This window comes from Zonotrichia albicollis, chromosome 20 (assembly GCF_047830755.1).
Source record: "Zonotrichia albicollis isolate bZonAlb1 chromosome 20, bZonAlb1.hap1, whole genome shotgun sequence".
Taxonomy (NCBI): domain Eukaryota; kingdom Metazoa; phylum Chordata; class Aves; order Passeriformes; family Passerellidae; genus Zonotrichia; species Zonotrichia albicollis.
This window is the reverse complement of record NC_133838.1, coordinates 3,030,264-3,044,403: the sequence shown is the minus strand read 5'-3', so window position 1 is coordinate 3,044,403 and position 14,140 is coordinate 3,030,264. Positions and strand designations below refer to the sequence as shown.

The 14,140-nt window shown below is 50.7% G+C and overlaps 1 protein-coding gene across 1 annotated transcript in view; it reads right to left on the bottom strand.

Moving 5' to 3' along the window:
* The window catches only part of LOC141731339 (uncharacterized), a 796,170-nt gene that overhangs the window by 499,460 nt on the left and 282,570 nt on the right, over positions 1 to 14,140 (bottom strand). Inside the window, exon 10 of the mRNA XM_074555958.1 lies at positions 2,548 to 3,190. Within this exon, the coding sequence (XP_074412059.1) occupies positions 2,548 to 3,190 (643 nt within the window). The remainder of the gene's footprint in view (positions 1 to 2,547; positions 3,191 to 14,140) is intronic.

The following is a 14,140-nucleotide window of genomic DNA, read 5'->3' as shown; positions in this document are numbered from 1 at the left end:
TTGTCTCCTTTGCCTCAGCTAGCTAAACTAACTAAAAGCAAAAGAGAGCTCTGTCCCGCTGTCTGTCCATCCACAGACAACACAGTCCAGAGCAGGAATGTGGAGAAGTGAGTGCAGTGTCTGAAAAAAACCTGCCTCTTCTTCTCTCCCCCTTCACTCTCTGGAACAAGTCTTAAAGGTGTACAACTTATTATTCAGCATAAACAGAATGAGACAATTGGGGATAAAAGCATCATTTAGTCAACCCACGACACCCACCCATTACTTACTTTTTTCTTACTTTCCCAAGCTTGCTGACAAACTTGCTGAGTCCTGATGACTCTTCTTCTTGTATCTCTTTCAAGGATATACCAACCCAATTTCTGAATATGTCCATTATTCATTGTTTGTGCATGTGTCCATTGTCCATTAGTACAAGCAGGCTGGATTGTGCTTTGGCTGAATATGGGCATTGTCTAACAAAAACTCCTCAATCTGCAAAAACTCTCAATATGTAACCATACTGAGATGACTGGAACCACACAGGAACAACCAGGACCATGCTGAGGAGAACTGGGACCACACTGCAGGTAACTGGCAGTGAGTGAGACCATGCTGGGAGGGACTGGGATCATATGGGGAGTGACTGGGACTATACCAGGGACAACTGAGTTCAATTGGGACCATACTGGGAGTGTCTGTAACCATAGGGGAGTGATGGAAGCACACTGGGAACAGCTGGGCCCATGCTAGGACCAACTGGGATGACTCTGAGAGGGACTGGAATGATGGAGGGATTGACTGGGAGCAACTGGAATGATGCTGAAAGCAACTGGGAAGAAGTGGGAGTGACTGAGAACAAGCTGGAAGCAACTGGGATAAACTAGGAGAGACAGGGAGACACTAGGATCATACTGGAGGCTACTGGGGTCATGCTGGCATTGACAGGGAGCAACTGGGATAACACTGGGGGCACTGAAATCGTACTGGGAGTGTCTGAGAGCAACTGGAATTAGACTGCAAGTGACTGGGATCATACTGGGAGTGGCTACAATCATACAGGGATCAGAGTGGGTGTGATTGGACCCTGACTGGGGGTTACTGGGAGTTACCAGGCCCATGCTGGGAGCCAACAGGGGACATAATTAGAGGAACTGGGAGCAACTGGGATAAAACAGGGGGCAAGTGAACCACCCTAAGGTAACTGGGAGTGCCTGGCAATGACTATGAGAATGTTCAGGGCAACTGGGATATACTGGGAGTGTCTGAGCCCATATGGGTGGTGACTGGGACCGGACTAGGAGCGACTGGGAATGTGCTGGGGAAACTGGAAACACGCTGGGGGCAAGTGGGAAGGACTAGGGACCTGGTGGGAGAGACTGGGATCATACTGGGAGTGCCTAGGACTATGCTAGGGACAACTGGGAGAACTGGGAACACACTAGATGAAATTGGGAAGAACTGGGACTGTGCTGGGATCAAATTGCATCATCATAGGGAATGACTGGGAGGGACTGGGCTCATACTGGGAGCAGCCACTGCTGGCCCTGGGACCCTCCAAAAACACCTCCTGGGGAACCCGGATGTCCCCCCGAGGGCCATCTGTGGCTCGGCTTTGGAGCCCTGCCAGCTCCAAACTTCCCCTGAAAAAAATCCCAAACCCAGGCACCCCCCAGCAGGTTTGGGCCGAGCTCCCCCTTCCCCGGGCACCTGCAGGATGGGGGGTGATGCTCCCAGGGCTGCGGCGACTCCAGGGTTCCCTCTCCCCTTCTCCAGCTGCTTCTGCTGCCGCTCAGCCTCTTCCTCCTCCTCCTCCCCTGTTCCCGAAGGTCGAACCGTGAGGGGAAAGGGGACAGGGAAAGGGTGGAACCATGAGGGGAAAGGGGGCAGGGAAAGGGCGGGAACCCTGAGGGAAAAGGGGCAGGCTCAGGCCAAGGGCGGCAACTGTGAGGGGGCGCTCTGCAAACAGAACTGCAACGGACTGAACATGAACGGGAGAGAAAGCAGTAAGTCTGAGAGTTTTATTTGCTATCAAATACATCCCACACACCCTGCCCCACACAATCCCCGTCCAATCGCTCCTACGCTCCCATCCCATCCTATCGCTCCCAAATTGGGATCCCATTTCTCCCATCTCCTTCCAACCCCATCTCACCCTGGTACCTGTGGAATGGAGTCAGTTTGGCATAGGATTGAGATTTTGAGGTGGGAACAAGCAATTTGAGGTAGGATTGAGCCCTTTTGTGTTAAGATTGACCTGTTTTCAGTATGATTTGAGTGGTTTTGAGGTGAAAGATTGATCCCTCTTCACTTTTGGACTGCAAAGAGATGGAAAAGACAAGAAAATTAAGGCCAAACCAAAAGAATAAGAAGCCAGGTGTGTTCCCAACATGGATCACAGGGAAAGTGGGTCACCAGGGCTGTGCCCCAAGTGCCTCCTCCAGTGGGGGATGGAGCTGGAGCAGAGCACGAAGCTCTTCCTGCACTCAGGGCACTAGCAGGGCTTCCCTTATCGGTGGCTGTATTGGTGTCGGGTCAAATGAGAGCTCTGTGAGAAGCTCTTCGCACATTCTCTACACTTGTAGGGTCTCTCCCCTGTGTGGATGCGCCGGTGGGTGATGAGTTGGCAGTTGTACTTAAATCCCTTCCCACACTCAGGGCAGAAGAGGGCCCTCTCCTCTGTGTGACTCAGATTGTGCAGGAGGAGATGGGAGTTGAACCGAAATCTATTCCCACACTCGGAACACTCGTAAGGCCTCTCCCTAGTGTGGATCTTTTGGTGCCTGATCAGGGTGTCATGGTCCCTAAAGCTCTTCCCACATTCCCCATACTCGTAGGGTCGTTCCCCAGTGTGGATCCTCTGGTGCTTGATCAGGTCAGAGCTCCCGCTGAAGCTCTTCCCACACTCCCCACACTCATGGGGCTGTTCCCCAGTGTGGGTTCTCTGGTGGCTGATCAGGCTGGAGCTCTGCCTGAAGCTCTGTCCACACTCCCTACACTCGTAGGGCCTCTCCCCAGTGTGGGTCCTCTGGTGGCTGGTCAAGTGGGAGCTCCGGCTGAAGCTCATCCCACACTCCCCACACTCGAACGGCCATTCCCCAGTGTGGGTCCTCTGGTGCTCAATGAGCTTATAGTTCCACCTGAAGCTCTTCCCACACTCCACACATGTGTGGGGCTTCTCCCCATCATGGAGCTGTTCATGGAGCACCAGCTCAGAGCTCTGGCTTGATCTCTGGCCGCCTTCCCAGCCCAGGCTGGCTCTTTCCTCCTCAGATCCCTGCCAGCTGCATTTGCAGCCCCTCCTCGTGCGGCATCTCCGGCGCTTTTCCTCCCCGTTGGCTTCCTGCGCCATGGAGCCGCTCAAAATGGCTTCTTCCACCAGGTTCTGCTGCGGGCATTTGTTCCCCCTGCTCTCCATGCTCAGCTCCTGCTCTGGGGGAGGAAGGACAAGGACAGGATGGGATTTGCGTCTGTGCCACAGGCAAGGGCAGGGAGATTCCCCGCAGGGCTGAGCTGCAGCCAGGGCCATACTGGGCTGGGCTACGGAGCAGCACAGAGGGGAAAGGGGCACTGACTTCCTCCTCACCTGCTTCAGTGTCCCAGGGCATCTTCCTCACAGACTCCCAGGGGTTGGCAATGGGAAATCCTGGTTTGGGGAAAACAAGGGATGAGCATATTGAGTTTGAAGGTCCCTCTGCCCAAGTCCATCTCTACCAGTCACCGGCCATCTGTACTTCACAAAAACCTTCCAAACACCCAGATTCAGCCCTGGAAAAGCCTCCCAGGAGTTCCCTGTCCCTGGTCCCTCCCCTTGGGTGTTCAAGGGTTCCCCCCGTCCCAGCTGCAGGGGGTCACACTTAGATTGGGGGTCCCCCTTCTCCTCGGTGCCCGCCCTGCCAAGGCTGCTGGCAGTCCCAGCGATCCCAAAAGCTCCCCCCTCTTCGCTCTCCCCATTTCGGGATGCCGGGGCTGTTTGGGCTCCCGGGCTCCCTTCTCCCCTCATTCTCTGCTATGGGCTGCAGCGGCTCCAAGGAGTCCCCCCTGCCCCTCTCCAGGCTCTTGAGGCTCCCGCCCATGGCGGCGCTCCCCCCTCTCTGGGCTCCCCACTTTGGGCTCCTGCGGCACACAGGGCTCTGCTCCTCCAGGCTGCCTCTGCCGGCAGCCGCCACCGGCACCCCCCGATGTCCCCCCGAGGGGCCTTTTCCGCTCAGCCTTGGACTGCTTCATTCTCCAAACATCCCCCAAAAAACCCAACTGGGAGCAACTGGGAGTGTCTGGGAACATGCTGGAGGGAACTGGGTTATACTGGGACATACTGGGAGGGTGTAATGGGAGGGACTGGAACAAATGAGGGTGAAAGAGAGCAACTGGAACCATGTGGAGCACAACTGGCTCTTACTGGCAGGGACTGGGAGCACAGTGGGGCCATCTTTGGATCATACTGGAAGGGACTGGACTAATATAAGAAAACCCTCAAAAACTCCAGAGATACACCAAAAATCCCAGTGGAACTCACCAAAATTTTATAAAACTCCCAAAAATTTCAATAAATTCCCCCCCAAAACCCCCACAACCCCAACAAAACACCCCAAATCCAAAACCCCCCAAATCAACAAAACCCCCCAAAATCACATAAGCATCTCTAAACCCAATAATTCTCCCAAAAACCCCCAATAATTCCCCCCAAATTCCTAACAAAATCCCCCAAAGCCCAAAAAAGCCACCCTGAAATTCTCAAACAGCCTCGCAAAACCCCAAAATCCCCACAAATCCCCCCAGAACCTGCCAGACTCAGTGGGGCTGTCCTGGATCAGGGGGCACTGGCCGGTGGAACAGCAGCCACTTCAGGGGGCCCTCAGAGCTTTTTGGGGAGGGGGCACCATGGGAGACCCTCCAAAAACGGGTGGGGGGGGGGGGAGGAACCCCTGCGGTGCCCCCTCCCCCTGAAACCCCCAGACCTTGGTTCAGGGTGGGCCTGGGACCCCCCGGGACCCCCAATTCTCCCCCGAGACCTCTCCAGGAACCCCAAACCCCCCAGAGTCCCCCAGGGTTGGCCTAGAATCACCCTGGACCCCCAAACCCTCCCCAAGACCCCCAAAACTCCCCAGGACTCTCAGACCCCCCCATTTCCCTCCAAAATTCACCCCAGAGCTACCTGAAACCCCCCTGTGAAAAATGCATGTATTTTATGATTGGCTTTTTGCAAATATTAAAATGAATATTATATGTGTTGTGTTAGAAAGAAATGCTGTATTAATTCTCTTAAGTACTGTGTTAAATATAGTTTTAGGTTATAAAAATTGTTAAAACAGAAACTATGCTATGTAAGATGCTTTGTTTAACAGAAAGGGCTTGCAGCGAGATAGCAGCCACAGGACACCTAAATCTTTCAGAGAAAGGGAATTTATTGCCTTCTTATCAGAAGAAATGAACTTCTTCCCACCTTGGAGGCGCTGTTAGGATTAGAAGGAAGAAGCTGACACTGACCAGACAGAATCCTGTGTTTGAATGGAATTTATGCATCATGTATGAAGTGTATGAATATGCAACGGGCTATTGTTCTTAATGGTTAGTCCTTTGTTAGCAGGGGTCTTTTTTGGGCTCGTGATGCCCAGAAAAAGGTACCCGGACGTCCATAATTCTTTGTTTTTATTATCTCGTATTGTCCTAATTCAATTTGTCCAAATTGTTATTACTCTAATTGTGTTACTATTTTTATAACCATATTTTTTACTTTTAAATTTTGAAAACAACCGATTGGCGTTCTTCACAATTTGGTAGCAGAGGATGGTTGCTAACACCTCGCTGCCTGTGCTTTAGGAGAGTCAGAGTGGGGAAGGCACGCCCTGCCCTATTTGGCAGCCTCGCTTTGTTTCCCCTGAAGTGACCGACAGACGCAGGTTACGATCTGTGGACAAAAGGAGGCAATATAACAGAGAGAAGGAAAAAAAAGGCTCCCTACAACTGCGGTAATTGGTCCCCTAAGTGTAGTAGTGCGCACGAAGAACCCGGGAAGGAAAAAGGATTGGTAAGTATTTCTCGGGCGGGGGGCAGGTACAGGGAGGGGATGAATGTGTGTGAATGAGAGGCAGGCTGGTTGTCCCAGACCTGCCAAGTGAGTGAGGAGTCTCCCATGCTGCGTTTTCCTCTTTTCGCGAGAAAAACGGCCAGTAAAGAGACAAAGCGAGTGATAAGAGAGTGAAAGAACCCCCCGGGGTGACTGGGACTGGGTCTCAGGGAGGGGTTGGACCCCTCGGAGGTAGGCAGCAAGGTTTCCTCACCCAATCCACTAGGAAACGGGACAGGAGGGGCCCCTAAAACCTGCTGGGTTGAGGGATTTATATTCTAAGAGCATCCAAGAGCAGGGTTGAGCAGAATTCTGTCGGAGTGAGGATATGCCCAAGAACACTCAGGGTGGGACAACACAACTAGATTGAGGGATTAAAATTTTACCCAACAGCATCCGGGGTTGGACAACACAGCTAGACTGAGGGAAAAATTTTTGCCCAACAAGATCCAGGGTTGAACAACACAGCCAGATTGAGGGATAAAAAATGCCCAAGAACATCCAGGGTTGGACAACACAGCAAAACAAATTAAATGCCCAAGAGCATCTGTAGTTGTACCACACCGCTGGGTTGAGGGACAGAAAATGCCCAAGAGCATCTGGGGTTGAACAACACAGCTGAATTTAGGGAAAAATACCCAAGAGCATCTGGGGTTGGACAACATGGCAGGACTGAGGGAAAAATTGCCCCAGAGCATTTTGGCTTGGATAACACAGCTGGGTTGAGGGATATCCAATAGCACCGAGACTGGCCAGTAACACCTAAACTTGTAATAGGTGATGTGAAAGTAAAAGGTACCTTATTGTTGTTTTGTGGTGTGTGTGAGTGAGACCCACACAAAGTCAGCCTCAACTTCCCGGGCAGGTGGGAAGGGGGAGGCAGTGGAAAGAGGAGTGAGTGACCTGCACACCAGGCTGTAGCTCCCGGGTAGGTGGGGGCTTCTGGGCCGAAGAGGAGTGAGTGACCTGCGAACCAAGCTGGCGTTCCCTGGGTGTGTGAGGGGGCCGTAGCTGAAGAGTGTGAAGGACATGCAGACAGCCTCACAGGGGAACGGACGCCAGAGGCAGCAGAGTCAGGCCCTTCTCGGGGGCCTGGTGACACTGAGACCTGGAGGTCAACCCCAGAGCGAAAGAGGGGGCCACAAGGACCTGTGATTTTCTAGCAATAAGGATCCACTTTCTGTCTTGAGAGTGTGAAGGAATATGTGAAAGTGAATGAGAAATAAAAGTGAGTGAATGTAGATGAATGAAAGTATAGGTAATGTCGATTGTGCATTTTAAGCCTTACCATATCTCCTTGGAGGGAGGTGGATTGTATTGACAAGCAGTGTGAGAAAAAGGGGTTTTTTTGGGTGTAAGTAGTTGAAAGAAAAGTGGTATTTAAGTTGTTAGTAAAAAGTTGTCGTGGGGTGACAGCCTTCAGCCTTTATCCCCATATCGTGTGTTGTGTCTGGCAGCTGTGCCTTCCACCCCCCCCCCCCCCCCCGGCCGTCTTGCTGTGGCCGGATGGGGAAGAGGGGGGGGGGGTGTGGGGTGTGCCCAGGCACTTTTGCTTTGGGCTTTTGCTGCTTGGCTTGGCTAGCTGCTTGCTTGCTTGCTTGCTTGCTTTCTGCTTTTTTTTTTGCGCTGGTTTTTTTTCTTTTTTTCCCTTTTCTTTTGTTCTCTCTTTCTTACCCTCCCCTGAAGATACTGGACCGGCTCCGGATCTGGCCTGAGAGCTCCAGGACACCCGAAGCCTGCGACAGAAGCTCGGCGCCCTCACAACACAGTCTGGTCCCTTTTCTTTTCTTGTGTTGGGGAGTGTTCTTTTTGTTATTTGTAAATAAATAGGTTTTGTTTTCCACTTTGCTCCTCCGAGGAATTCCTTCCCGAACCTGGTGTTGGAGGAGGGGTGGTTGGAGGTTTGTTTTGTTTTGGGGGGGGCTCCCTTTTTGAGATTTCCCCCTAATTTGTCCTAAACTAGGACAGTATACTTTTTGGTGCGTTGGCCGGGAAAGTCGGAGGCCAAAAAGAGTGGAAAAAAAACCTATAACAATAATATTTTGGTTTTGGTTGTTTTGTGGGCATATTGGTGATTCATAATGTCATTTGGAGTGGAAGCTTGCCGGTTTTTCTGGTCCCTAGGGGCTTTTGAAGTTTTAATACCTTTGTGGTCCCTAGGGTTATTTCCTTACCCCAAAATAGCTCTGATGTTGTCCCTAATAAGTAGCTTTTGTAAGCGGGGGGCACTAACCAGAATAATCATTGTGCTGGCCTTATGTGTGATGATGTGTCGGATAACAATGCTGGACTTTATTTCAGGAATGTATGGATTGTTGTCATGGCTGTGTACTCAGTTTGTTTGGGGAGAAGAAGAGGAAGGGGCTTTTCAGCCTTTGTCTTCCTTCTTCTCCTACAAATTGTTGACATCTCTATTAGAAAATACTGACTTTCCCCTGAGTTTGAAAGAAACCATCTTTCTGGCATTTAATTTATTAAGCCTTGTCTATACTGTCTGGAGTGTATATAAAATGAAAGCTGAGATTTCTAGAGGGGTTAGAGAGACTCCTGATTCAGGAGTAAAACAAAGCAGGAAAAATCTTGACTGGAGTGGGAAATGGGAGGATATGGGCCAGACTTTAAAGGAATTTTCTGATCCTATAGACTGGGACTTTCCATCTGATCAAATTCAGAATCCAGTCGAGCTGGCAAAGTATTTGAGGGAGAAGTGCCATGGTAATACTAAGGAAGAAAGGATTACTGCAGTGAGCTGGGCCTTGGAGTTTGTTTACCGTACTCTGCTAGATACTGTGGAGCAGCAGATAGCAGAAAGGGAACAGGGAGATAAGTTAGTTACTATCCCAGTGACCCAGGCTGCAGCTAACATCCCAGGCTCCAGGCTAGCAGCTGAATCAGACAATAGGCCCCAAACCATGGCTGTTGCAGCTAATACAAGAGGTGGAAAGTGTAAAGGCAAGACCGATCGGAAGGTGGAGGATGATGACGATGATGCAGAAGAAGGACCCTCACCAAAATCAGAGGCCACATCAAGGGGCACAGAATCTGGAGCCAATATTGACTCCTTTTCTCTGAAGGACCTCAGAGGCCTAAGAAAGGATTACAGCCGACAACCTGACGAATCTATTATTAGTTGGTTAGTCCGCCTTTGGGATGCTGCAGGGGAGGTTACGATTTTGGATGGTACTGAAGTGAGGCATTTGGGATCCCTGTCACATGATCCTGCCATCGATCAAGGTGTGATGAGGGGGGCTAATCCTCACAGCCTCTGGGAACGGGTCCTAAGAAGCGTAGCAGAACGGTACCTGTGTACGGATGATCTCTATATGCAGCAGACACGGTGGAAGACCATAGAACAGGGGATCCAACGCCTGAGAGAGATGGCGGTCGCAGAGCTCATTTTCTCAGATGACACAACAACTAGGAATCCGGACCTGGTACCATGCACTCCGATAATGTGGAGGAAACTTGTGCGACTTGGGCCACCTGAATACGCTTCTGCCCTAGCAATAATGAAGCGAGATGATACATATGAGACTGTGCTCGATATGGCAAAGAAGCTTCGAGCGTACGCAGATGCTGTGCATGGCCCAACTCATGCCAGAATTGCAGCAGTGGAAACCCGACTGCAGAAACTAGAAGACAAAATAGAGGAGAATCATAAGAAACTCCGGGAAGAGATTAAGGAGGACCTTATTGAAATCTCAGCCGTACAAATTAGAAGCCCTGGTGTCCAACGCCGGCGCTCCTTTGATGGGGAGAGAAGGTACATCCCACGGGCTGAGTTATGGTTTTTCCTGCGTGAGTCTGGAGAAGACATGAGGAGATGGGATGGAAAACCCACCGCTGTTTTGGCACAACGGGTGCGTGATTTGAAGAAAAGAGAAAGTATAACCAAAAAGATAGCAGCTCCGGTCGCTCGTAGCCGAGATGTTAAGTATGACGATGACGATGACATGTCCGATCCCCTTGAAGGAACTTCCAAGGCATATGCCCAAGGAAAGAAGGACAATCTGGCTTAGAGGGGCCCTGCCTCCAGCCAGGAAGAGGCACGGGAGAACCGGGTTTTTTGGAAGGTGTGGATCAGATGGCCTGGCACATCAGAGCCACAAGACTATGAAGCATTGGTTGACACTGGATCACAATGTACCTTAATGCCATCGGAACACATGGGGACAGAACCTGTTTCCATTGCTGGAGTGACGGGGGGATCACAACAGTTGACTTTGTTGGAAGCTGAGGTGAGCTTGACTGGGAAGGAGTGGCAGGAACATCCGATTGTGACTGGTCCAGAGGCTCCGTGTATTTTGGGCATAGACTTCCTCCGGAATGGCTACTACAAAGATCCTAAGGGATTCAGGTGGGCTTTTGGAATAGCTGCAGTGGAGATAGAGGGTATTAAACAATTGAATACCTTGTCTGGACTATCAGAGAACCCATCTGCAGTAGGACTCTTGAAGGTAGAGGAGCAGCGAGTGCCAATTGCCACCTCAACAGTGCATCGCAGGCAGTACCGGACGAATCGAGATGCCGTGATCCCCATCCACAAGATGATTCGAGAGCTGGAGAGCCAAGGGGTGGTCAGTAAAACCCACTCACCCTTTAACAGCCCTATCTGGCCCGTACGAAAATCTGACGGAGAATGGAGATTGACTGTAGACTATCGTGCCTTGAATGAAGTGACTCCACCACTGAGTGCGGCTGTACCGGACATACTGGAACTGCAGTACGAGCTGGAGTCCAAGGCAGCAAAGTGGTACGCGACCATTGATATAGCTAACGCGTTTTTCTCCATCCCTCTGGCAGCAGAATGCAGGCCTCAGTTTGCTTTTACATGGAGGGGAGTGCAGTATACCTGGAACCGATTGCCCCAGGGGTGGAAACACAGTCCTACCATCTGTCATGGACTGATCCAGGCTGCACTAGAAGAGGGTGAGGCTCCAGAACATTTACAATATATTGATGATATCATTGTTTGGGGGAACACGGCAATAGAAGTGTTCGAAAAAGGAGAGAAGATAATTCATATTCTCCTGGACGCCGGATTTGCCATTAAGAAGAGCAAAGTCAAGGGACCTGCCCGAGAAATTCAGTTCTTGGGGGTGAAGTGGCAAGATGGACGGCGTCAGATTCCTGCGGATGTTATTAACAAAATCACTGCTATGTCCCCACCAACTGATAAGAAGGAGACACAAGCTTTCTTAGGTGCTATAGGTTTCTGGAGGATGCACATCCCTGAGTATAGTCAGATTGTGAGACCCCTTTATTTGGTTACCCGCAAGAAGAACGACTTCCATTGGGGCCCTGAGCAGCAGCAAGCTTTCGTCCAGATCAAGCAGGAGATCGCTCATGCTGTAGCCCTTGGTCCAGTCAGGACAGGACCAGATGTGAAGAACGTGCTCTACTCTGCAGCCGGGAGCCATGGTCTGTCCTGGAGCCTTTGGCAAAAGCTACCTGGCGAGACCCGAGGCCGACCATTGGGATTTTGGAGTAGGAGCTACAGGGGGTCTGAAGATAACTATACTCCAACAGAAAAGGAAATCTTGGCCGCCTATGAAGGAGTCCAAGCTGCCTCGGAGGTGATTGGTACAGAGGCACAACTCCTTCTCGCACCCCGACTACCGGTGCTGGGATGGATGTTCAGAGGAAAGGTTCCCTCTACCCACCATGCCACCAGTGCTACTTGGAGTAAGTGGATTGCCCTCAATACGCAGCGCGCTCGAATTGGGAAGTTAAATCGCCCTGGGATTCTAGAAATAATTACAAATTGGCCCGAAGGTGAAAGCTTTAGTGTCGCAGATGAGGAGCCAGAGCCAGTGACCCGGGTTGAGGAAGCTCCGCCATACAATCAGTTGCCAGAAGAAGAAACACGTTACGCCCTATTCACTGATGGTTCTTGTCGTGTCATAGGGATGAAACGGAGGTGGAAAGCAGCTGTATGGAGTCCCACTCGACGGGTTGCAGAGGCTACTGAAGGAGAGGGTGAATCCAGTCAATTTGCTGAAATCAAAGCTATTCAACTGGCCTTAGGTATTGCAGAGAGAGAGAAGTGGCCAAGGCTCTATTTGTATACCGATTCTTGGATGGCAGCCAACGCTCTATGGGGATGGCTGAAGAGATGGAAGGAGGCCAGCTGGCAGCGCAGAGGAAAACCAATTTGGGCTGCGGAAGAGTGGAAGGATATCGCTACCCGGTTAGAGAAGTTACCTGTGAAGGTTCGCCATGTAGATGCCCATGTCCCCAGAAGTAGAGCTAATGAAGAGCAGCAAAACAACCAGCAAGTACATCAGGCTGCAAAGATAGGGGAGTTGAAGATAGATCTCGACTGGGAGCATAAGGGAGAGTTATTCTTAGCACGATGGGCCCACGATGCCTCAGGCCACCAGGGTAGAGATGCCACCTATAAGTGGGCACGAGACCGAGGGGTGGATCTAACCATGGACAGTATCTCTCAGGTTATTCGTGACTGTGAGACGTGCGCTGCCATTAAGCAGGCCAAGCGACTGAAGCCCCTCTGGTATGGGGGGCGGTGGTCTAAGTACAAATATGGGCAGGCCTGGCAGATTGATTACATCACACTGCCTCAAACCCGCCAGGGCAAGCGCTATGTACTAACCATGGTAGAAGCCACCACAGGATGGTTGGAAACTTATCCTGTGTCCCATGCTACTGCCCGTAACACTATCTTGGGCCTTGAGAAGCAGGTCCTTTGGAGGCACGGTACTCCCGAGAGAATTGAGTCGGATAATGGAACTCATTTTAAAAACAATCTTATTAATACTTGGGCTAGGGAACATGGCATCGAGTGGGTATACCATATCCCCTATCATGCACCAGCTGCAGGGAAGGTGGAAAGGTACAATGGATTGTTAAAAACCACCTTAAAAGCATTGGGTGGGGGGTCTTTAAGAAACTGGGAGCAACATCTGGCAAAGGCTACCTGGTTAGTTAACACTCGAGGTTCCACCAACCGAGCGGGTCCTGCTCAGTCTGAGCTCCTTAATATAGTAGATGGGGATAAAGCCCCAGTGGCCCATGTCAGAGGTTTGTTGGGAAAGACAGTATGGATCAACCCTGCCTCGAGTACAGACAAACCCATCCGTGGGATTGTCTTTGCTCAAGGACCAGGTAATACATGGTGGATAATGCAGAAAGATGGAACAACACGGTGTGTACCTCAGGGAGACCTGATTGTGGGATGAGACTCATATATGAATGTCATTGTTTGTTGAATGTGAGACAGAAGGAAACTGTAAGTGTCAAAGGTCTGAGCAAGTAAGATGAGAGAAATGCGTAAGTGTCAAAGGTGTGAGTAAGTGAAATGAAAGTTTTTTACTGTATGTTCACGATATGGGATAAGGGGTGGAGTGTCGTGGGGTGACAGCCTTCAGCCTTTATCCCCATATCGTGTGTTGTGTCTGGCAGCTGTGCCTTCCACCCCCCCCCCCGGCCGTCTTGCTGTGGCCGGATGGGGAAGAGGGGGGGGGGTGTGGGGTGTGCCCAGGCACTTTTGCTTTGGGCTTTTGCTGCTTGGCTTGGCTAGCCGCTTGCTTGCTTGCTTGCTTGCTTGCTTTCTGCTTTTTTTTTGCGCTGGTTTTTTTTCTTTTTTTCCCTTTTCTTTTGTTCTCTCTTTCTTACCCTCCCCTGAAGATACTGGACCGGCTCCGGATCTGGCCTGAGAGCTCCAGGACACCCGAAGCCTGCGACAGAAGCTCGGCGCCCTCACAACACAGTCTGGTCCCTTTTCTTTTCTTGTGTTGGGGAGTGTTCTTTTTGTTATTTGTAAATAAATAGGTTTTGTTTTCCACTTTGCTCCTCCGAGGAATTCCTTCCCGAACCTGGTGTTGGAGGAGGGGTGGTTGGAGGTTTGTTTTGTTTTGGGGGGGGCTCCCTTTTTGAGATTTCCCCCTAATTTGTCCTAAACTAGGACAAAAGTGAAAAACGGAAGCAGGGGACGAATAGATAGAAAATTGAAAAATGAGACGGAAATACAGTAAGGTGGATACAGGAAAAGAAAAGCAGAAAAAATTACCAACAGAAATACCCCAAGACAGCCCTTTGGGAGTTATGTTAACAAACAGAAATACAACTCCTTGC